The sequence below is a fragment of the Narcine bancroftii genome, chromosome 2 (genome assembly GCF_036971445.1).
Source record: "Narcine bancroftii isolate sNarBan1 chromosome 2, sNarBan1.hap1, whole genome shotgun sequence".
Lineage (NCBI taxonomy): Eukaryota > Metazoa > Chordata > Chondrichthyes > Torpediniformes > Narcinidae > Narcine > Narcine bancroftii.
In genome coordinates this window covers 192,298,211-192,322,773 of record NC_091470.1, presented here as the reverse complement: position 1 = coordinate 192,322,773, position 24,563 = coordinate 192,298,211, and the positions used below count along the sequence as shown (strand labels likewise).

General features: G+C 40.8%; 1 protein-coding gene across 1 annotated transcript in view; it reads left to right on the top strand.

Moving 5' to 3' along the window:
• Window positions 1-212: 212 nt before the first annotated feature.
• The window catches only part of naglu (N-acetylglucosaminidase, alpha), a 50,263-nt gene continuing 25,912 nt past the window's right edge, over window positions 213-24,563 (top strand). Inside the window, exons 1-3 of the mRNA XM_069919773.1 lie at window positions 213-715; window positions 6,215-6,362; window positions 9,206-9,352. Of these exons, the coding sequence (XP_069775874.1) occupies window positions 300-715; window positions 6,215-6,362; window positions 9,206-9,352 (711 nt within the window). The 5' untranslated portion in view covers window positions 213-299. The remainder of the gene's footprint in view (window positions 716-6,214; window positions 6,363-9,205; window positions 9,353-24,563) is intronic.

The following is a 24,563-nucleotide window of genomic DNA, read 5'->3' as shown; positions in this document are numbered from 1 at the left end:
GATGACTTTCTATTTCCTAGGCATTAATTTGGAGGAGGAAAAGGTGCCCAGCCATGAAGCATCTAGAAGCAATGGCAGCCATTGTTGTCAGGCGGCCCAGAGGGGCTGGGCAGGGCGTTGATGATGACGTAACAGCCGCGTACGATTGGCCGGACGCCGCTGAAGAGGTCACGGGGCTAGCCGGGCGCCGTTGGAGAGGTCACGTGGAGATGGGTGGAGCCATGCGTCGCAGGAGAGACGGGCGGAACCGGGTGCCGCTGGAGAAGTCACGTGACAACTAGCGTCGCTGGAGAGGTCACATGGTGATGGGGCCAGCCGGGCAATGGGCGGCCCTGGCCGCTGTGCTGGCCGCTGCCTCGGCCTGGCCTTCGCGGCGTTTTCCGGCCCTCGCGCCTCTGCGGCCGGCCGCCAGCGAGCAGGTGCAGACGGAGGCTGTGCAGATGCTGTGCCGCCGGCTGCTCGGCTCCCGCGCCGCCGACTTCGCGCTGACCGTGAAGCGGAGGCGGCCGGAGGAGGGCGAGGCGTTCGAGCTGGTGTCGCTGGCCGACGGGCGGCTGTCGGTGGTGGGCGGCAGCGGGGTGGCGGCGGCCGCCGGCCTCTACTGGTACCTGCGCGCCTACTGCGGCTGCCACGTGTCGTGGTCCGGCCGCCAGCTCCGGCTGCCCGCCACCCTGCCCCGGGTGCCCACGGTTCTGCTGGTCAAGGCGCCCGACAGGTGAGGCCGGGGCGCTCCCTGGCGGGTGGGGCTGGGGAGCGCGTGCGCCTCCTGGCGGGCGAAGCCCGGGAGTGCGCTCCCGATGGGCGGGAGCAATATGCTTTTCCTGTGTGTTTGTCGCCCCATTCACACCCGTGTCTTATTAAATTGGCCGTTGAATGTCTCGGGTAGGAATGGGGTTTGGCTTCTCACACTTGACCACTCCTAACTGGGACATTGAACGCTTTCACACTTGCAAGGAGCCATCCCCAGCATTTGTACCGCATGACGCATCGAGGGATGGTGGACCTGCCCTAAATCCTGATCCATGTATTATGATATGATATTTGAATAAAAGTAATCATGCCTAATTGTAACATAATTAAGCTTTACATACTGCACAATATGAGCCCTTCAGCCTCTGTTGTTGGTGTGCTGACTTGTATAAACCTTTAGAAGGGACCGTGGGAAAGTATGACCAATAAGTAGCAATGGTGGACAATTTTTAAACGGGAAAGTTGGTAGCAATATCGTGCTCAATTTATATATCGTGGAAAAGTTAGTAGTGCTATCGCGTACAATTTATAAATACAATGGGGGGGGGAAGCGACGGAGACCTGCCCTCCCAGAATTCCATGCGGCAGAGAAAGGGCTATTTGCACGGAGCATTCATGGAGGGGATTCTGCCGCATGACTTTCTGGGAAGTCAGGCCCGCCATTGCTTTTCCCCACGGTCTTTACAAATTGTGCGTTGTAGCGCTACCAATTTTCCCACGCTGTTTAAAAATTGTCTGCTATTGCTATTTATTTCATCTCTCCGGCTGTGACTTTCCCATGGCTAAGTTTATACCTTCATGTTAATCTTTTCTCTTTTTACGTTCCTGCACTCACGCAAAAATTTGGGTCATTTCGATCCCATAATGTAATTACCCGTTTCATGCCTGATCGCAACGCTGGTGTCTGGGGATTGTACTAGGGGTCGAGGCTGTAAATCTCACACTAGGCACTTTAAAGGCTGAATGCCGGTTAATTCCAGGGATCACTTGCAAGTGTGAAAGGAGTTTGTGTTTTGCACCAAGGACTGTAAAACGCTGCTTCGTCAGGTTGTAATTTGTTCAATCAGATCACTTTAAACTTGACTAGATGTAGCACACAAGTTATTTATATGCAGTACATGTATAAAAATAAATAAATATTGTTAAATAAATAGTCTCTGAGGGAGTTTATGAGCAGTTCATTGAGCATTCTCGTTGCCTGTGGGAAGAAGCTGTTTCTCAGCCTGGTGGTTCTGGCTCTGATACCCCTGTAGCTCTTTCCCGACGGGAGTACAGAAAGATGGATGTGGGGGGCGGGGAACCTCATGAAATGCCGAAAGGCCTGGACACAGTAGATGTGGCAAGGAGTCCAGGCAAGGGTCACAACTTCAGGATAAAATGGCATCAATTTAAAACCAAGATGTGGAGAAATGTCGTTAGCCGGAGGGTCGTGAGGCTGTGGAAGCAAGATCGTTGCGTATTTAAGGCAGAGATTGATAGGTATTAGTCAGGGCATCAAGGGTAAAGGGGAGAAGGCCGAGGAGTGGGAGTGGGGGGTGGGGTGGGTGGTGGATCAGCTCATGATTAGAATGGCGGAGCAGAATCGATGGGCCGATTCTCCTGTATTTTGTGATCCAAGGGGGTTTAAAAAAAAAATCATTGAGGACTGCATGCAGTGTCTTCCAGCTGCTTCCGTCGGGAAAGAGATCCAGGAGGATCAGAGCCAGCACCTCCAGGCTGAGGAACAGCTTCTTCCCACGGGCAGTGAGAACGCTGGACGATTGATGAACTGCTAAAATAAATCCCTGAATCTGCACTATTTATGAATGATTTATTTTAAATATTCGTATGTATTTACAGTACTTATCAGTCTGTGTGTTTTCACTGTGGACTGAAGTTGTTCTGTCTTGTTGAACTGCCACAATTTGGATGAACCAGACTCTAGAATCAGGTTTATTGTCATGAGTGTGTGTTACAAAATTTGTTGTTTTGCGGGGAGAATTGTGCATTTTGGGTGCAAAAATTGCTCTTAAGTTACAGTTCCATAAATATTAAAAATAAATAATGAATGCAACAAAGAGAAAAATAGTGAGGTAGTGTCTGTGAGCTCATTGTCCCTTCATCAATCTGATGGCAGAGGGGGAAAAAAGCTGTTTTGTGATGTTGGATGTGCGTCTTCAGGCTTGTTCCTGATGGGAGCAGTGAGAAAAGTGCATGGCCTGGGTGGTGAGGGTCCTTAATAATCAAGGCCACTTTCTTGAGATGTTGCCTCTTAAAGACTCCTCAATGGTGTGAAGACCATGAGAGCGCTGGCTGGGTTCACATCTCACTCGTCTTTTCCTGTCCTGTATATTGGCACCTCCATACCAGGCAATGATGCCACCAGTCAAAATGCCCTTCGCAGTACACGTGTAGAAATTTGCAAGTCTTTGGTATCGTACCAAATATCTTGTAATGAAATATAGCCGCTGGCAAGCCTTCTTCGTGATTGCATTGACGTGACGACCCTAGGACAGATTCTCAGAGATGATGGCACCCAAGCATTTGAAGTTTTTTACCCTCTCCTCTACTGACTCCTCGATGAGGAATGGTTTATGTTCTCCTGGATTCCCCTTCCTGAAGTTTCAAAATCCATTCTTAGTTTTGCCAATGTCGAGTGCAAGGTTCCTGTTGTAACACCACTCAACCAGCTGATATATCTCACTCCTGTACGCTTCCTCATTGCTGTTTGTGAATCAACTGTCAACCGTGGTGTCATTGGCAAATTTGTAGGTGGCATTTGAATTGTTCCTGGCCACACAGTCATGCATGTAGAGAAAGTAGAGCAGTGGGCTAAGCACTCCTCCTTGAGGTGCATCTGTTGATTGTCCATGAAGAGAAGTTGTTGTTACCGATCTGCACTGACTGTCGTCTTTCGACGAGGAAGTCGGCATCCATTTGAAGAGGTCCAGGTTTTGAAGCTTGCTGACCAGTACTGAGGTGTTGATGGTGTCGAAAACTGAGCTGTAATCAATGAAAAGCCACCAAGTGTACCTATTGCTGTTGTCCAGGTGATCAGAGCTGAGTGGAGATTGTTTCTGTTGTGGAATGATTGCAAAGGATCCAGGTCTTTTAGATATGAGTTAATTCTAGCCATGACCAACACCTACCTCAAAGCATTTCATTACAGTAGATGTGAGTGTTACTGGGCGACAGATCACTCTGCCCTTGAGGGCAGATTGATTGATGATAAATAAAATTGAACTTGAGCTCGATTCAGCTAGCGTAAAATGCTGCATTGTGGAAGGTTAAACACGAAGGCAGAATACATGGTGAATGGCAGGATTCTTAACTGTGCAAGAACAGGGAATTTGTGGTCCAAATCTCAAGATTGCTGCGCAGTTAAGAAGGCTTGTGGTATGCTGGCCTTCATTAGTCGGGTGGGGGGGGGGGGTGGGATTGAGTTCAAGAGTCATTCAAGAGTTCAAGGGTGGTGAGACCACCCTTGGAGTATTGTGATCAGTTCTGGTCACCTCATTACAGGAAGAACGTGGAAGCTGTGGAGAGGGTGCCGAAGATCTTGCCTGGATTGGAGAATGTCTTATGAGGCAAGGTTAGCAGGGCTAGGGCTTTTCTCTTTGGAGCAAAGGAGAATGAGAGCTGAATTTATTAATCTATGATTATTATTGATAGGGTGGATAGCCAGCATCTTTAAGAGCTCTATCTAACTCTTTCTTGAAAGCATCCAGAGAATTGGCCTCAACTGCCTTCTGAGTTAGTGTTCCAAAGATCCACAGCTCTCTGGGTGAAAAAGTTTTTCCTCAACTTCGTTCTAAACGGCCTACCCCTTATTCTTAAACTGTGGCCTCTGGTTCTAGGGAACATATTTCCTGCCTCTAGCATTTCCAATACCTTATATGTTTCAATCAGATCCCCTCCTCCTTCTAAATTCCAGTGTATTTAAGCCCAGTGTATTTAAACCCAGTTACTCCAATCTTTCAACATTGGCCATCCCAGGAATTAACCTTGTGACCTTACGCTGCACTCCCTCAATAGCAAGAATGTCCTTCCTCAAACTTGGAGACCAAAACTGCACATGATACTCCAAGTGTGGTCTTTCCAAGGCCTCTGCTCCTATACTCAATTCCCCTTGTTATGAAGGCCAACATGCCATTAGCTTTCTTCACTGCCTGCTGTACCTGCACCAGTGACTGATGAACAAGGACACGTAGATCTCGTGGAGTTCCCCTTTGCCTAACTTGACACCATTCAGATAGTCATCTGCCTTCCTGATCTTGCCAGCAAAGTGGATAACCTCACATTGATCTGCCCACTCACCCAACCTGTCCAAGTCACCCTGCGTTCTCATAACATTGCACACGGCCACCCAGCTTTGTGTCATCTGCAAATTTGCTCGTTACTTTTAATCCTTTCATCTAAATCATTAATGTATATTGTAAGCAGATGTCCCAGTACCGAACTTTGTGGTAGCCCCATTAGTCACTGCCTGCCATTCTGAAACGGACCCATTAATCCCTACTCTTTGTTTCCTGTCTGCCAACAATTTTCTATCCTTGTCAGTACCCTACCCCAATACCATGTGCTCTAATTTTGCCCACTAATCTCCTCTGTGGGACCATATGCTGCATAATTGTACTCAAATTATCCTACAACTCTGTACTTTTTGGATGGTGGGAGAAAATCAGAGCAGCCGGGGTAAACCCAGGCCGGCAGGGGGCAAAGATGGTGGTTTTGAACCTGGCTCGCTGACGCTATAATAGATGGGGGCAGCTGTGGTGGACAGTGTATCATGAGAGGTTGCAGACTCGGGGGAGCAGCAGAAATGGGGCAACCACTCCTCCTCCCCCAACCTCCACTGAGAGGGAGAAGCATGGGAGACGATCCAATAGGGAAGGTGACCACTGAAGCAGATCAGTGACCCACACTGGCCTGCAATCTGCTGGCGACTGGCTCACAGGGAACTGGATTTCAAGAGGGTGCTGAGGGCAAGAAGGGTTCCAAGAGGGCTTTGGACCCTGATCTTATCCGAGATTTGGATCTGGACCTCGGGTTGCCAATGGATTGAAGAGTGCCTACAGAAGCATTGGAGGTGAATCTACAGACAGTTGGTGTCTCTGAAGGGTCTCTTGCTTCTCTTGAAAGGGGTGCTGGGTGATGCTCGATCTTTGCCTTGCAGCAGACGAAAATATATCTATATTACATTTTAATGTATTACGGGACAATAAAAGGAACCTTGGATCTTTACCATGCCCATTTAGTGCCCATCTTAATGAATACTAAATGTAGTCATTGCATCTGATTCCACTGCCACTTCTGATAGCAAGCTCTGTATAATCAACCACTCTGCAATTGGAAAAGGTAACTGGTTGTAAGAGAACACTATTGCCAAATGCGTTGCAGTTCCTTTTAATAAATTTTCTACTTTGAACAAACTATTTGAAATTTGATCTTTCAGCAATGTTTTCTGGTTGTACCTGTATTTCAGGTTCCATTATTATCAGAATGTTTGTACATCCAGCTATTCATTTGTTTGGTGGAACTGGGAACGATGGGAGAAAGAGATTGACTGGATGGCATTAAGTGGTATTAATCTACCTTTAGCATTCACTGGTCAAGAGGCCATATGGCAAAGGGTAAGGTATTTCTGCATGGTTTAAATGTGTGTAATTTCTGGCTTTAAACTAATTAAGCAGTTTAGAATACTTGTTGATTTTAATATAACTAAAGTGCCAATCCAGTTCCTTTTTGAAGTCTCTAACGATGAACAGCAGCCTAATTAAAAAGTTTTTTTAGATGTACTCAGGAAACTGGCATGGTGGAGAAGGAAGAGAAACAAATGTGTCATGGAACATGGGGAGATTAAGGAGGAAGAGGTGCTTGATGCCTTACAACAAATAAAAGTGGATAAATCCCCCGGGCTGAATATGATATTCCATCGGACCTTGAGGGAGACTAGAAATTGCAGGGGCCCTGGCAGATATATTCAATATAGCCATGGGTGAGGTGCTAGAGGAGAGGAGGGTAGCCCATGTTGTCTCATTGTTTAAAAAATGCTCAAAAAACAAACCAGTGGGCCTCACATCAGTAGTAGGTAAATTATTGGAAGGAGTTCTGCGAGGTGGGGTATGTAAGTATTTTGGTACAAATATCTTAGTACCAACAAAGGAACAGCAATGATTAACAAAGATTAATTAACATAAATCTGTTACAATTTGAACAGTTTAAGGACAGTCAGCATGGCTTTGTACATGGTAGGGCACATTTAATGAATCTTGTAGAGTTTTTACAGGAGGTTACCAAGAAGGTAGATGAAGATGAAATAGTGAAACTTTTGGAACGTAAGGGTTCAATCAGGCAGACGCAGCATGGTTTTAGAAAAGGAAGATCTTGTTTGACAAACTTGTTAAGATTCTTTGAGGATATAATGAGTGCGGTGGATAGAGGGGAACAGGTTGATGTTGTATATTTGAATTTCCAGAAAGCTTTTGATAAGGTGCTGCACAAGAGACTTTTCAGTAAGTTACAGGAAAGTGGAGTCCGGGGAATTATATTGGCCTGGATTGAAAATTGGTTGTCTGACAGGAGGCAGAAAGTCGGGATAAATGGGAGTTTTTCAGCATGTCAGAGAGTGGTAAGTGGGGTGCCGCAGGCATCAGTGTTAGGCCCACAACTGTTCATCATTTACATTGATGACTTGGAGGAGGGGACAAAATGTGGTGTAGCCAAGTTTGCGGATGACACCAAATTGAGTGGAAAGGCAAATTGTAATGAGGATGTGGAAAGTCTGCAGAGGGATATAGTTAAGCTGGATGAGTGGGCAAAGGTCTGACAGATGGAGTACAATGTTAGTAAGTGTGAGGTTATCCACTTTGGCAAGAAAAATAAAAGAGCTGAATATTATTTAAAGGGTGGAAAACTACAGCATGCTGTAGTGCAGAGGGACTTGGGAGTGCTTGTGCATGAATCGCAAAAAGTTAGGTTGCAGATGCAGCAGGTTATTAAGAAGGCAAATGGAATGTTGGCCTTCATCGCTAGAGGAATTGAATTCAGGAGTAGGGAGGTAATGTTGCAACTGTATAAGGGACTGGTGAGTACTGTGTCCAGTTCTGGTCTCCATATTTGAGGAAGGATATACTGGCTTTGGAGACAGTCCAGAGGAGGTTTACTAGGTTGATCCCTAGGATGAAGGGGTTGACTTATGATGAAAGATTAAATCGTTTAGGATTGTATTCGCTCGAGTTCAGAAGAATGAGAGGAGATCTTATAGAAACATATAAGATTATGAAGGGTATGGATAGGATAGATGAAGGAAGGTTTTTTGAGCTGGCCGGGGAAACTAAAACGAGTGGACACAGTCTCAAGATTCGGGGGAGTAGTTTTAGGACAGAGATGAGGAAAAATAGTTTTTCCCAGAGAGTAGTGAATGTCTGGAATTCTCTAACCAGGGAAGTGGTCGAGGCTGCTTCATTAAACATATTTAAAATTGGGTTAGATAAATTTTTACATGATAGAGGAATTGGGGGGATATGGGGAGAAGGCAGGTAGGTGGAGTTAGCTCATAAATTAGATCAGCCATGATCGTATTGAATGGCGGAGCAGGCTCGATGGGCCATTTTTGGCCTACTCCTGTTCCTACTTCCTATGTTCCTATGAAAGGCTGTGGATGTTGTTTACATGGGCTTCAGTAAGGCCTTTGACAAGGTCCCACATGGGAGGTTAATTCAGAAGTTTAAGACACGAGGTATCCATGGAGAGGTTGTAAACTGGATTTGAAATTGGCTGAATGGAGAAGTCAGAGAGTGGTAGTGGATGGTTGCTTCTCAGACTGGAGGCCTGTGACTAGTGGTGTGCCTCAGGGATTGATGTTGGGAACATTGTTGTTTGTTTTCTATTTTCAGTGATCTGGTTGATAATGTGGTAAATTTGATCAGGAAATTTGCAGATGACACTAAGATTGGAAGTGTTGTGGATAGCAAAGAAGATTTTCAAAGCTTGCAGAGGGATCTGGATCAGCTGGAAAGATGGGCTGAAAAATGGCAGATGGTGTTTAATGCAGACAAGTGTGAAGTGACGCATTTTGAAAGGGCAAAACAGGGTAGGACATACAGAGTAAATTATAGGGAACTGAGGAGTGCAGAGGAGCAGAGAGATCTGTGAATACAGATACATTGATCCCTGAAGGTGGTGGTGTAGGTGGACAGGGTTGTAAAGAAAGCTTTTGGCATCTTTGCCGTTGACTTAATTTATCAGGAACCTGACAGGTAACTTTTTCATTTGAACAGAGAAGAGAGTTGAGGCAGGTACTAATATTGATGCTCACGAAACACTTGGGCGGATACAACAGTGGGATGAGTTGAGAGGGATATGAGCCAAACAAAGGGGAAAGTGTGGGCGCGGCCTATTGGTCGGTGTGGGCAAGGGGGGGGGGTGAAGATCCAGTTTCCACACCGAATGACTTTCAATGTTTTTATTTTAGGTTTACCTTGCACTTGGACTCACTCAAGCTGAAATTGACGACCATATGGCTGGGCCTGCATATCTTGCATGGGCACGTATGGGCAATATGCACAGCTGGGCAGGACCTTTGCCAAATTCATGGAATAAAAATCAGTTGAGTCTGCAGGTAATCACTGTTGGAAAATTCTGATCTTGGATTATTTTAACTTTTAAAGCATCGACAGTTTTCACTTGGCACATAAACATCAATCGAAGGTCAAGTTTCATTTCAATTTTATCTCAAAGCAGTGAGAAAGGGTTCTTTTGAGAGCAGTACAGCAAGCCGACTCTAAAATGTGTAAAGTACAAGAGCACAATTGGAGCACAGTGAAAAGATCTGTCAGTATGTTCAAGGCAGCATTAAAGCATGTTGTCAATGGTTTGTGGCGAATAAATTGCCTTTAAGCCTGATGATATGATGTTTCAAACTCTGGAACCTTGTCCCAAATAGTTGCATTTGGTGAGGCCAAATTTTGGAGTATTATGTGCAGTGTTGGTTACCTATCTACAGGAAAGACAACAATAAGATAAGAGGAGTGCAGAGAAGGGTGGCAGGGTTGGTGTAGCGGTTAGCACAATGCCTTTACAGCACCTGTGATCGGGACCAGACTGTGGTTCGAATCCTGCGCTGTATGTATGTTCTCCCTGTGTCTACGTGAGTTTTCTCTGGGGGCTCCAGTTTCCTCCTACCATTCGAAAACATACCAGGGATGTAGGTTAATGGGGTGTAAATTGGACGGTACAGACTTGTTGGAATTTAAGCAAATTGGAGGGTCGCATTGAAACATTTCGAACTTTGAAAAGTGTGGACAGAGTAGATGTAGAAAGGCTGTTTCCCTCAGTGGGAGAGTCACGGACAACTTCAGGATTAAAGGGCATCCACTTAGAACAGAGATGCAGAGGAATTTCTTTAGCCAGAGAGTGGTGAATCTGTGGGATTAGTTCCCACAGGCAGTTATGGCGGCCAGGTCATTGGGTATATTTGAAGCAGAGATTGACAAGTTCTTTTTAAAAAAAAAATTATTTTTCACACTATCAATCAAAATACACACAAACATTTCCCTCTTGAATATATACAGTGGCATTTTCTCCCCTTTTTTCCCCCTACCTTCCCTTTTTCCCCCTACCTTCCCTTCCCCCTTCCCTCCCCCCTCCAAACCCATTAAACGTACATACACAATACAATAAAACCATTAAACAATGTCATCACACGATGAAAATAAACAAGAAAATTGTGTCATCTACTTTTACACAGTGGATCAGTTCATTTTGTCTTCCTCTCATTTTATCATTTTAGGGAGTGGAGGTCCGCCGTAGGCCCTCTGTTGTGTTCCATGTATGGTTCCCAAATTTGTTCAAATCATATGACTTTATATTTTAAAATTATATGTTATTTTTTTCCAATGGAATATTTATTCATTTCCATATACCATTGCTGTATTCTCAGGCGCTCTTCTGATTTCCAAGTTGACATTATACATTTTTTTTGCTATCATAATAAATCTTTTTTGCGCTTCACCCAGTTTGAGGCCTAATTCTTTACTTCTTATATTACTTAGAAGAAAGATCTCTGGATTTTTTGGTATGTTGCTTTTTGTGATTTTATTAATACTTGATTTAGATCTTCCCAAAACTTTTTCACTTTCTCACATGCCCAAATTGCATTTACTGTTGTTCGCATTTCCTTCTGACAGCGAAAACATCTATCTGATAATGTTGAATCCCATTTTTTTTAACTTTTGGGGCGTGAAATATAACCTGTGTAACCAATTATATTGTATCATGTGTAACCTCGTGTATATTATATTTTTCATAGTTCCAGAGCATAACTTTTCCCATATTTCATTTTTTATCTTTATGTTTAAATCTTTTTCCCACTTTTGTTTGGGTTTATAGCTTATTTCATAATTTTCCTTCTCTTGCAGCTTGATGTACATGTTTGTTATAAATCTTTTAATTATCATTGTTTTTGTAATCACATATTCAAAGCTGCTTCTTTCTGGTAAACTCAGCCTGCTTCCCAATTTCTCCTTTAAGTAGATTTTCAATTGGTATGCAAACATTGTACCATGAGTTATTCCGTATTTGTACTTCATTTGTTCAAATGATAATAAATTATTTCCCATAAAACAATTTTCTATTCTTTTAATTCCTTTACTCTCCCATTCTCTAAAGGAAATGTTATCTTTTGTGAAAGGGATTAGTTGATTTTGCGTCAATAATAATTTTGGTAGTTGGTCATTTGTTTTTTTCCTTTCTATGTTGAGTAAATGGTGCAGTACTGGTGAACTTCTATATTGCACCAGTTTTTCATCCCACTTATAAAGTATATGTTCTGGTACCTTCTCCCCTATTTTATCTAGCTGTATCTTGGTCCAATCTGGTTTTTCACTTGTTTGATAAAAATCTGATTGATACTTTTATTGTGCTGCTCTATAATAATTTTTAAAGTTTGGTAGCTGAAAACCACCTTGTTTGTACCGTTTTTTTAATTTATCTAACGCTATCCTCGGTTTTCCCCCTTTCAATAAGAATTTCTTTATTATTCACTTTAGTCATTGAAGAATTTCTCTGTTAAGGGAATTGGTAACGATTGAAATAGGTATTGTATCCTTGGGAAGACATTCATTTTAATGCAATTTACACTCCCTATCAACGTTAGAGGTAATTCTTTCCAATGTTCTAAGATTTCCTGCAATTTATTTATTAGTGGCTGATAATTTAGTTTGTCCAGGTGGCTTGTTATTATCTAACCTAATACCTAGGTATCGGATTGCTTGTGTTTGCCATTTAAATGATGATTTTTTTTTAAATTTTGTATAATCCACGTTACTCATTGGCATCACCACTTTTATTTGCATTGATCTTGTACCCTGATATTTCTCCATATTCCTTCAATTTCTTATATAATTCTTTTATTGATATTTCTGGTTCTGTTAAGTATACTATGATGTCGTCTGCAAATAAACTGATTTTATATTCCTTCTCCTTTATTTTTATCCCTTTTATTTTATTTTCTGTTCTTGGTTCTATTGCTAAAGCAAAGAGTGAGGGAGATAGTGGATATCCCTGCCTAGTTGACCTACTTAATTTAAATTGGTTTGATACATATCCATTTACTGTCACCTTTGCCAGTGGTCCCTTATATAATGTTTTAATCCAATTAATATATTTTTCTGGTAGGTTGAACCTCTGTAGTACTTTGAATAAATAATTCCATTCTACCCTGTCAAAGGCTTTCTCTGCGTCTAAAGCAACAGCCATTGTTGGTATCTTATTTCCTTGTACTGCATGGTTTAAGTTAATGAACATACAGACATTATCCGTTGTTTGTCTTTTCTTTTTTTTTAAATTTTTTATTTTTCACACCATAAATCACATTAGCCATGATATACGCTTTTTCTTTTTCACACATATACAGTGACTTTTTCTCCCCCCCCCCTTCCCTCCTCCCAAGCCACCCCCCCCTTCCCTCCTCCCAAGCCACCCCCCCACCCCCCCTCTCATCCATTTTAGGTATACAATCTAGGTTACATTAAACCAGTCAGACAATGTTGTCATTCAACAAAAATACACCAGAAATTCTACTGAGTCCATTCTTTTCTTTCCTTCTCCTTCCATCAACTTAGGTAATGTTTGTCCCCGGTAGGTTTTCGCTATTGTATTTAATGTAAGGCTCCCATACTTGTTCGAATATTTCAATATTATTTCTTAAACTATGTTATTTTTTCTAATGGAATACATTTATTCATTTCTATATACCATAGTTGTATTTTCAAATTATCTTCCAATTTCCAGGTTGACATAATACATTTTTTTGCTACGGCTAGAGCTATCTTAACAAATCTTTTTTGTGCATCCTCCAAATCAATTCCAAATTCTTTGTTTTTTATGTTACTTAGGAGAAAGATCTCTGGATTCTTTGGTATATTGTTTTCTGTTATTTTATTTAATATCTGATTGAGATCATCCCAAAATTTTTCTACTCTCACATGTCCAGATTGCATGAATTGTTGTTCCCATTTCTTTTTTACATCAAAAACATCTATCAGATACTGTTGGGTCCCATTTATTTAACTTTTGCAGTGTAATGTATAGTCTGTGTAACCAATTATATTGTATCATACGTAGCCTCGTATTTATTGTATTTCTCATCGTTCCAGAACATAATTTCTCCCATGTTTCCTTTTTTATCTTTATATTTAAATCTTGTTCCCATTTTTGTTTAGTTTTACCATTTGTTTCCTCATTCTCCTTTTCTTGCAGTTTAATATACATATTTGTTATAAATCTTTTGATTAACATTGTATCTGTAATCACATATTCAAGGTTACTTCCCTCTGGTAAACTCAAATTGCTTCCTAATTTATCTTTCAAGTAGGATCTCAGTTGGTAATATGCCAGCGCTGTATCTCCAGTTATATTGTACTTATCTCTCATTTGTTCAAAGGATAAGAATCTACTTCCTGAAAAACAATTTTCTATTCTTTTAATCCCTTTTTTTTCCCCATTCTCTAAAGGAAAGGTTATCTATTGTAAAAGGGAGTAGCTTATTTTGCGTCAATATTTGTTTTGGTAATTGATAATTTGTTTTATTTCTTTCTACATGAATCTTCTTCCAAATATTGAGGAGATGATGTAATACTGGAGAAGTTCTATGTTGTACCAATTTTTCGTCCCATTTATATAATATGTGTTCAGGTATCTTTTCCCCTATTTTATCTAATTCTAATCTCGTCCAGTCTGGTTTTTCCCTTGTTTGATAAAAATCTGATAGGTATCTTAATTGTGCGGCTCTATAATAATTTTTGAAGTTTGGCAATTGTAAGCCTCCTTGTTTATCTTTCTTTGGCTTGGCTTCGCGGACGAAGATTTATGGAGGGGGTAAAAAGTCCACGTCAGCTGCAGGCTCGTTTGTGGCTGACCAGTCCGATGCGGGACAGGCAGACACGATTGCAGCGGTTGCAAGGGAAAATTGGTTGGTTGGGGTTGGGTGTTGGGTTTTTCCTCCTTTGCCTTTTGTCAGTGAGGTGGGCTCTGCGGTCTTCTTCAAAGGAGGCTGCTGCCCGCCAAACTGTGAGGCGCCAAGATGCACGGTTTGAGGCGTTATCAGCCCACTGGCGGTGGTCAATGTGGCAGGCACCAAGAGATTTCTTTAGGCAGTCCTTGTACCTTTTCTTTGGTGCACCTCTGTCACGGTGGCCAGTGGAGAGCTCGCCATATAATACGATCTTGGGAAGGCGATGGTCCTCCATTCTGGAGACGTGACCCATCCAGCGCAGCTGGATCTTCAGCAGCGTGGACTCGATGCTGTCGACCTCTGCCATCTCGAGTACCTCGACGTTAGGGGTGTGAGCGCTCCAATGGATGTTGAGGATGGAGCGGAGACAACGCTGGTGGAAGCGTTCTAGGAGCTGTAGGTGGTGCCGGTAGAGGACCCATGATTCGGAGCCGAACAGGAGTGTGGGTATGACAACGGCTCTGTATACGCTTATCTTTGTCAGGTTTTTCAGTTGGTTGTTTTTCCAGACTCTTTTGTGTAGTCTTCCAAAGGCGCTATTTGCCTTGGCGAATCTGTTGTCTATCTCATTGTCGATCCTTGCATCTGATGAAATGGTGCAGCCGAGATAGGTAAACTGGTTGACCGTTTTGAGTTTTGTGTACCCGATGGAGATGTGGGGGGGCTGGTAGTCATGGTGGGGAGCTGGCTGATGGAGGACCTCAGTTTTCTTCAGGCTGACTTCCAGGCCAAACATTTTGGCAGTTTCCGCAAAGCAGGACGTCAAGCGCTGAAGAGCTGGCTCTGAATGGGCAACTAAAGCGGCATCATCTGCAAAGAGTAGTTCACGGACAAGTTTCTCTTGTGTCTTGGTGTGAGCTTGCAGGCGCCTCAGATTGAAGAGACTGCCATCCGTGCGGTACCGGATGTAAACAGCGTCTTCATTGTTGGGGTCTTTCATGGCTTGGTTCAGCATCATGCTGAAGAAGATTGAAAAGAGGGTTGGTGCGAGAACACAGCCTTGCTTCACGCCATTGTTAATGGAGAAGGGTTCAGAGAGCTCATTGCTGTATCTGACCCGACCTTGTTGGTTTTCGTGCAGTTGGATAATCATGTTGAGGAACTTTGGGGGACATCCTATGCGCTCTAGTATTTGCCAAAGCCCTTTCCTGCTCACGGTGTCGAAGGCTTTGGTGAGGTCAACAAAGGTGATGTAGAGTCCTTTGTTTTGTTCTCTGCACTTTTCTTGGAGCTGTCTGAGGGCAAAGACCATGTCAGTGGTTCCTCTGTTTGCGCGAAAGCCGCACTGTGATTCTGGGAGAATATTCTCAGCGACACTAGGTATTATTCTATTTAGTAGAATCCTAGCGAAGATTTTGCCTGCAATGGAGAGCAACGTGATTCCCCTGTAGTTTGAGCAGTCTGATTTCTCGCCTTTGTTTTTGTACAGGGTGATGATGGTGGCATCACGAAGATCCTGAGGCAGTTTACCTTGGTCCCAACAAAGCTTGAAAAACTCATGCAGTTTGGCATGCAGAGTTTTGCCGCCAGCCTTCCAGACTTCTGGGGGGATTCCATCCATACCTGCTGCTTTGCCACTTTTCAGTTGTTCGATTGCCTTATATGTCTCATCCAGGGTGGGAACCTCATCCAGCTCTAGCCTTAGGGGCTGTTGAGGGAGCTGGAGCAGGGCGGAATCTTGGACTGAGCGGTTGGTACTGAAAAGAGATTGGAAGTGTTCTGACCATCGGTTGAGGATGGAGATCTTGTCGCTGAGGAGGACTTTGCCGTCTGAGCTGCGCAGCGGGCTTTGGACTTGGGGTGAGGGGCCGTACACAGCCTTTAGAGCCTCGTAGAAACCCCTGAAGTCGCCAATGTCCGCGCTGAGCTGTGTTCGTTTGGCGAGGCTAGTCCACCACTCATTTTGGATCTCCCGGAGTTTGCGCTGAAGATGGCTGCATGCGCGACGGAAGGCTCCTTGTTTATACCATTCTGTTAATTTATCTAGTGCTATCCTCGGTTTCCCCCCTCTCCATAAAAATTTCCTTATTATTTTCTTTAAACTCTTTGAAGAATTTTTCTGTCAGTTGTATTGGCAATGCCTGAAATAAGTATAATATCCTTGGAAAAATGTTCATTTTAATACAGTTTATCCTTCCTATCAGTGTTAGTGGTAGATCTTTCCAATGCTCTAAATCGTCCTGTAATTTTTTCATTAGTGGATTGTAATTGAGTTTATATAATTGGCCTAGATTTTTGTTTATTTGTACACCTAGGTATCTTATTGCCTGCATTTGCCATCTGAATGGAGATTCCTTCTTAAATTTTGAGAAATCCGCATTATTCATAGGCATTGTTTCACTTTTATTTACGTTTATCTTGTAACCCGACACTTCTCCATATTCCTTCAATTTCTTATATAATTCTTTTATTGATAGTTCTGGTTCTGTTAAGTACACTATAACATCATCCGCAAATAGACTGATTTTATATTCCCTGTCTTTTATTTTTATTCCTTTTATATTATTATCTATTCTTATCAATTCTGCTAGTGGTTCTATAGCTAGCGCAAACAATAAAGGTGATAGTGGGCATCCCTGCCGCGTTGACCTGCTTAAGTTAAATTGCTTTGATACATGTCCATTTACTGTCACTTTCGCTAACGGTCCCTTATATAATGCTTTAATCCAATTAATATACTTCTCCGGTAAACTGAATTTTTGCAATACTTTGAACAAATAATTCCATTCTACTCTGTCGAAGGCCTTCTCTGCGTCTAAAGCAACTGCTACTGTAGGTGCTTTATTTCCTTCTACTGCATGGATTAAGTTAAAAAATTTACAAATATTGTCTGTTGTGCGTCCTTTTTTGTTAAATCCAGTTTGGTCTAAATTTACCATTTTCGGTACCTGTTCTGCTAATCTGTCTGCTAATAGTTTAGCTATTATCTTATAATCTGTGTTTAGCAAAGATATTGGTCTATATGACGCTGGTGAGAGTGGATCTTTCCCTTGTTTTAGTATTACTGTAATTATTGCTGTTTTACATGAATCTGGTAAGTTTTGTGTCTCATCAATCTGGTTGATTACATCCAGGAGGGGCGGTATTAATAAGTCTTTAAATGTTTTGTAGAATTCTATTGGAAATCCATCCTCTCCTGGTGTCTTAATATTTGGTAATTTTTTTTATTATCTCTTGTATTTCTACTGTTCCAAATGGTTCTGTTAATTTATTTTGTTCCTCTATTTGTAGTTTTGGTAGTTCAATTTTAGTCAAAAATTCATCTATTTTCCCTTCTTTCCCTTCGTTTTCAGTTCGGTATAATTGTTCATAGAATTCTCTAAAGTTTTCCTTAATTTCTTTTGGATTATATGTAATTTGTTTGTCTTTTTTCCTTGATGCCAATACCATTTTCTTAGCTTGCTCTGTCTTAAGCTGCCATGCTAGGATTTTGTGCGTTTTTTCACCTAGTTCATAATATTTCTGTTTTGTCTTCATTATATTCTTCTCTACCTTATATGTTTGTAATGTTTCATATTTTATTTTTTTATCTGCCAATTCTCTTCTTTTAGTTGTATCTTCCTTCATTGCTAATTTTTTTTCTATGTTTACTATTTCCCTTTCCAACTGCTCTGTTTCCTGATTATAGTCCTTGTTCATCTTGGTTACATAACTTATTATTTGCCCTCTAATGAATGCTTTCATTGCGTCCCATAGTATAAACTTATCTTCCACTGATTCCGTATTTACTTCAAAATACATTTTTAATTGTTTTTCAATAAATTCTCTAAAATCGTGTCTTTTAAGTAGCACGGGGTTTAATCTCCATCTATACATTCTTGGAGGGATGTCCTCTAGTTTTACTGTCAATATTAAGGGTGAATGGTCCGATAGCATTCTCGCTTTATATTCTGTTTTTCTTACTCTATCCTGCATACGAGCTGATAACAAAAATAGGTCTATTCTTGAGTATGTTTTATGTCTAGCCGAGTTGTATGAGTATTCCTTTTCTTTTGGGTTTTGTTTCCTCCATATATCCAAAAGTTTCATTTCTTGCATTGATTTAATTATAAATTTGGTTACTTTGTTCTTCCTGTTAATTTTTTTCCCCGTTTTATCCATATTTGGATCCAAATTCAGGTTGAAATCCCCTCCTATTAGTATGTTTCCTTGCGTATTAGCTACCTTCAAAAAGATATCTTGCATAAACTTTTGATCTTCTTCGTTAGGTGAATATACATTAAGTAGATTCCAAAACTCCGAATATATCTGACATTTTATCATAACATATCTCCCTGCTGGATCTATTATTTCCTCTTCTATTTTAAATGGCACATTTTTACTAATTAATATAGCCACTCCTCTTGCTTTTGAATTATACGATGCTGCTGTTACATGTCCTACCCAATCTCTCTTTAATTTCTTGTGCTCCAATTCAGTTAAGTGTGTTTCTTGGACAAATGCTATATCAATTTTTTCCTTTTTCAGTAAATTTAGTAGTTTCTTCCTTTTAATTTGGTTATGTATTCCATTAATATTTAAAGTCATATAGTTCAGCGTAGCCATTTTATATTTTGTTTATCTTCTCTTTCCGTTTTTCCATCATAACCTTTCCTCCTTTTCCATTTCTGTTTTCTTATTTTCAACTCTTTATAAGACAACATTCCTACAACATCCAACATTTTCCTTATTCTCCTATTTATATCTTCTTTATCCCCAATCTCCCCTTCCCCTCCTGAGTTGTCCTTTATCCCTTGTCGGACAACCACATCTCCCCTCTCCATTTGGGTTTGCGAATCCACTCGCAAACGTTAACTGATTTTGCAGTGACCGCTATTTCCCCCCACCCAGCCCCCCCCCCAGAAAAGATTTCACTTTTCATATGTCACAAAGGTCACTCTTTTAATTCCCTCCTTATTCTCTCTATTCTATTACCTTCCCTTATTAATTCTTGTCTATACTATCTATATTTTCCTCTAAGTACAGATACATTCACGTATGCACATTGTCTCTATTCACTCTTATACCTCTTTACCCGCATACATATCAATCGTGATCATTTTTACTCTCATTACCCGTCTTCATCCCTCAGTCTATTTTTGTAATTGTTCTGCAAATTTTCGTGCTTCTTCTGGATCCGAGAATAGTCTGTTTTGTTGTCCTGGAATAAATATTTTCAATACCGCTGGTAGCTTTAGGATAAATTTATACCCTTTCTTCCATAAAATCGCCTTTGCTGTATTGAACTCTTTTCTCTTCTTTAGGAGTTCAAAACTTGTATCTGGATAAATGAAGATTTTTTGCCCTTTATACTCCAGTGGTTTGTTGCCCTCTCTTACTTTTTCCATTGTCTTCTCCAGTACCTTTTCTCTTGTAGTATATCTTAGGAATTTTACTAAAATAATCTTGGTTTTTGTTGTGGTTGTGGTTTAGAGGCCAATGCTCTATGTGCCCTTTCTATTTCCATTTCTTGCTGTAGTTCTGGACATCCTAGGGTCTTAGGGATCCAATCTTTTATAAACTCCCTCATATTCTTGCCTTCTTCATCTTCCTTAAGGCCCACTATCTTTATGTTATTTCTTCTGTTATAATTTTCCAATATATCTATTTTTGAGCTAGTAGTTCTTGTGTCTCTTTAGTTTTTTTATTAGATTCCTCCAATTTCTTTTTTAAGTCTTCTACCTCCATTTCTGCTGCTACTGCCCGCTCTTCCATCTTGTCCATTTTCTTTCCCATTTCTGTTAAGGTCATATCTATTTTATTCACTTTCTCTTCTGTGTTGTTTATTCTTCTTCTTAAATCATTAAATTCCTGTGTTTGCCATTCTTTAAATGACTCCATGTATCCTCTAACAAGAGAAAGTATATCCTTTACCTTGCCTTTCCCTTCTTCTATTTCACTGTACTCTTCCTCTTCTTCTTCCTCTGAGTTGGCCATCTGTTGTTTCTTTGTTGCCCTTTTCTTCTCTTCTTTCTTGTTTTCATTGTCTTCTGTGGTCTCTTCTTGCTGCAGGTGTTCTGCAGCTGTCGTTGCCGGCTGTGGAGATCGACTCCCCAGCTGGTCCCCCCTCCCGTCGGTGTGTTTTTTTTCATGCGCGGTTGCGCACTTTTACTCGGCTCTGTGAGCCATTTTTGTAGTCCTATTTCTACCGACCTGAGGAAGCGGGCTTCTCTCTCCACAGCGGGCCTCTTCGGACAGGTAAGGCCTTCTCCTTCTTCCTCCGTTGTCTTCTTTTCCTCTCTTCTTACCGTTGATTTTGATTTTTCTTTTTTTGTCGCCATCTTCTTTCCACCTTTATACTCACTTTTCTTTAACTTTTATTTCTGTGCCTTTGTATTTTCTCTTGTTTTTCCCGACTTTTCTGGAGAGGGCTGGAGTTCACCGTCCAGCCACTACTCCATCACGTGACTCCTGTTTGTCTTTTCTTAAATCCAATTTGATCTTGTTTTACTATTTTTGGTACACAGTCAGCCAATTTGTTTGCTAATAGTTTTGCTATTATCTTGTAATCTGAATTAAGTAGAGATATTGGTCTATATAATGGTGTTAGTGGATCTTTCCCCATCTTTGGTATTACTATAATTATTGCTGTTTTACTTGAATCTGGCAAGTTTTGTTTCTTCTATCTGGTTCATTACTTCCAGGAGAGGAGGAATTAATAAGTCTTTAAAAGTTTTATAGAATTCTATTGGGAGTCCATCCTCTCCAGGCGTTTTATTGTTTGGTAGCTTTTTTAATATATCCCGTATTTCCTCTATTTCAAATGGTTTTATCAGTTTTTTTTGCTCCTCTTCTTGCAATTTTGGTAGTTCAGTTTTAGCTAAAAACTCATCTATTTTGTCTTCTTTCCCTTTGTTCTCAGTTCAGTATAATTGTTCATAGAATTAAAGTTTTCATTGATCTCTGTTGGGTTATATGTAATTTGTTTGTCCTTTTTCCTTGATGCCAATGCAGTTCTTTTAGCTTGTTCTGTTTTAAGTTGCCAGGCTAATATTTTGTGTGTTTTTTCTCCTAGCTCATAATTCTTTTGCTTTATTTTCATTATGTTCTTCTCCACCTTATACGTTTGTAATGTTTCGGTTTTTTTTGTCCGCCAATTCTCTTCTGTTTGTTATATCTTCCCTTGTTGCTAGTTCTTTTTCTGTACTTACTATCTCCCTTTCCAACTGCTCTATTTCCCGATTGTTGTCCTTTTTCATCTTAGTTACCTAACTTGTTATCTGCCCTCTAATGAAGGCTTTCATTGCATCCCATAATATAAATTTGTCTTTCACTGATTCCGTATTTATTTTAAAGTACATTTTAATTTGACGTTCAATAAATTCCTGTCTTAAGTAACATGGAGTTTAATCTCCATCTATATGTTCTTGGTGGGATGTCCTCCAGTTTTATTGCTAATAACAGGGGTGAATGATCAGATAACAATCTAACTGTATATTCCGTTTTCCTAACTCTCCCTTGGATATGGGCTGACAACAGGAACAGATCAATCCTTGAGTATGTTTTGTGTCTACTCGAATAATATGAGTATTCCTTCTCCTTTGGGTGTTTCCTCCTCCATATATCCAAAAGTTGCATTTCCTGAATTAGTTTAACCATAAATTTGGCCACTTGTTCTTTTTGCTAGTCTTTTGTCCAGTTTTATTCACCTTTGGGTCCAAATTAAGGTTAAAATCCCCTCCTATCAGTATATTCCACTGCGTATCTACAATCTTCAAAAAAATATCTTGCATAAACTTTTGATCCTCTTCATTAGGTGCATATATATTGACCAAATTCCAAAATTCTGAATATACCTGACACTTTATCATTACATATCTCCCTGCTTGATCTATTATTTCCTCCTCTATTTTGATTGGTACATTTTTATTGATTAATATAGCTACACCTCTGACTTTTGAATTATATGATGCTGCTGTTACATGCCCTACACAGTCTCTCCTTAATTTATTAAGTTCCACTTCAGTTAGATGCGTTTCCTACAGAAATGCTATATCAGTTTTTTCTTTTTTCAGTAAATTTAATAGCCTCTTCCTTTTGATTTGGTTATGTATTCCATTAATATTTATAGTCATATAGTTCAACATGGCCATTTCATACTTTGTTTACATCTCATTTCCACTTCCTCACCACCACCTTTCCCCTTTTCATCTCAGTTTTCCCTTTTTGAACTCAATGTATGACAACACTTATAAAACATAAAATACTTCAACCACTCCCATATCTAAAATTCCCTTAACCCCAAGTGTCCACCTCCCACCTCTGAGTTGTCCCTTGTCCCTTGCTGGGCAACCACAACTCCCCTCTCCATTCAGATTGCGAACCCGCTCGCAAGCGTCAAATGATTTCGCAGTGACTGTTGTTCTCTCCCACCCAACCCTCCCAGAAAACTTTTATCTTCACATATAACAAAGCTCACCCTCTTCTTTTTCTCCTCCCTCTCCCTTCCTTCCCTTTTCTTTCCCTTCTTTATTTCTTACTTATACATTATTTTTACATCTTTATATGTAGTTTGTTGTCGTTCTTCGTTCTTGTTACATCTCTTCATCTCTCCTTCTGTCCTGCAGGCGTTCTGCAAATTCTCGTGCTTTCTCCAGATCCGAGAACAGTCTGTTTTGCTCCCCCAGGATAACTATTTTAAGCACAGCTGGATATCTTAACATAAATTTATAGCCTTTTTTCCATAGGATCGATTTTGCTGTGTAAAACTCCTTCCCCTTCTTTAGGAGTTCAAAACTTATGTAACATAACATAACATAACAATTACAGCACAGAAACAGGCCATTAGGCCCTTCTAGTCCGCACCGAACCAAACACCCCTTTCTAGTCCCACCTCCCTGCACAATGCCCATAACCCTCCATCTTCTTCTCATCCATATACCTGTCCAACCTTTTCTTAAATAATACAATTGACTCCGCCGCCACTATTTCTCCCGGAAGATCATTCCACACGGCTACCACTCTCTGAGTAAAGAAGTTCCCCCTCATGTTACCTCTAAACCTCTGCCCCTTAATTCTTAACTCATGTCCTCTTGTTTTAATCAAATCCCCTCTCAACCTTCTACGCTCCAAAGAATAAAGACCTAATCTGTCCAATCTCTCCCTATACTCTAGATGCTTAAACCCAGGTAACATTCTGGTAAACCTTCTCTGCACTCTCTCCACTCTGTTTATATCTTTCCTATAATTAGGCGACCAGAACTGCACACAGAACTCCAAATTAGGCCGCACCAATGTCTTATACAATCTCAACATCACCTCCCAACTCCTATATTCCATGCAATGATTGATAAAGGCTAGCATACTAAAAGCCTTCTTCACCACCCTATTCACGTGAGTTTCTACCTTCAGGGAACGATGTACCGTCACTCCTAAATCTTTCTGCTCTTCTGTATTCCTCAATGCTCTCCCATTTACCACGTATGTCCTATTCTGATTCTTCTTACCAAAATGAAGCACCTCACACTTATCAGCATTAAATTCCATCTGCCATTTTTCAGCCCACTTTTCTAAGCAGCCCAAATCCCTCTGCAATCCTTGAAAACCTTCTTCATTATCCACTATTCCACCTATCTTAGTATCGTCTGCATATTTACTAATCCAATTCACCACCCCATCATCTAGATCATTAATGTATATAACGAACAACAATGGGCCCAATACAGATCCTTGAGGCACACCACTGGTCACCGGCCTCCAACCTGACAGACAATTATCCACTACCACTCTCTGGCCTCTCCCTTTCAGCCAATGTTCAATCCATTTGACTATCTTAAAATTTATACCTAAAGACTGCACCTTCCTAACTAACTAACTAACTGGGTAAACAAATATTTTTTGACCCTTGTATTCCAATGGCTTTTTGTCTTCTCTAATTTTATTCCTTGCCCTCCAATATATTTTCTCTTGTCATGTATCTCATAAATTTTACTAAAACAGATCTTGGTTTTTGTTGTGTCTGTGGTTTCGGGGCTCGTATTCTGTGTGCCCTTTCTATTTCCGTTCCTTCCTGTATTTCTGGCATTCCCAGGACTTTGGGATCCATCCTTTTATAAATTCTTTCATATTTTTGCCTTCTTCATCTTCCTTTAGGCCCACTATCTTTATATTGTTTCTCCTACTATAATTTTCCATTATATCCATCTTCTGAGCTAACAACTCTTGTGACTCTTTTTTGTCACTTTCTTCCAATTTTCTTCAGTCATTCACTTCCATTTCTACAGCCATTTCTCGTTCTTCCACATTTTCTAATCTTTTCCCTATTTCTGTCATGACCAGCTCTATTCTACTCACTTTTTCTTCTGTACTTTTCATTTTCCTTTGCATTTCAGTAAATTCT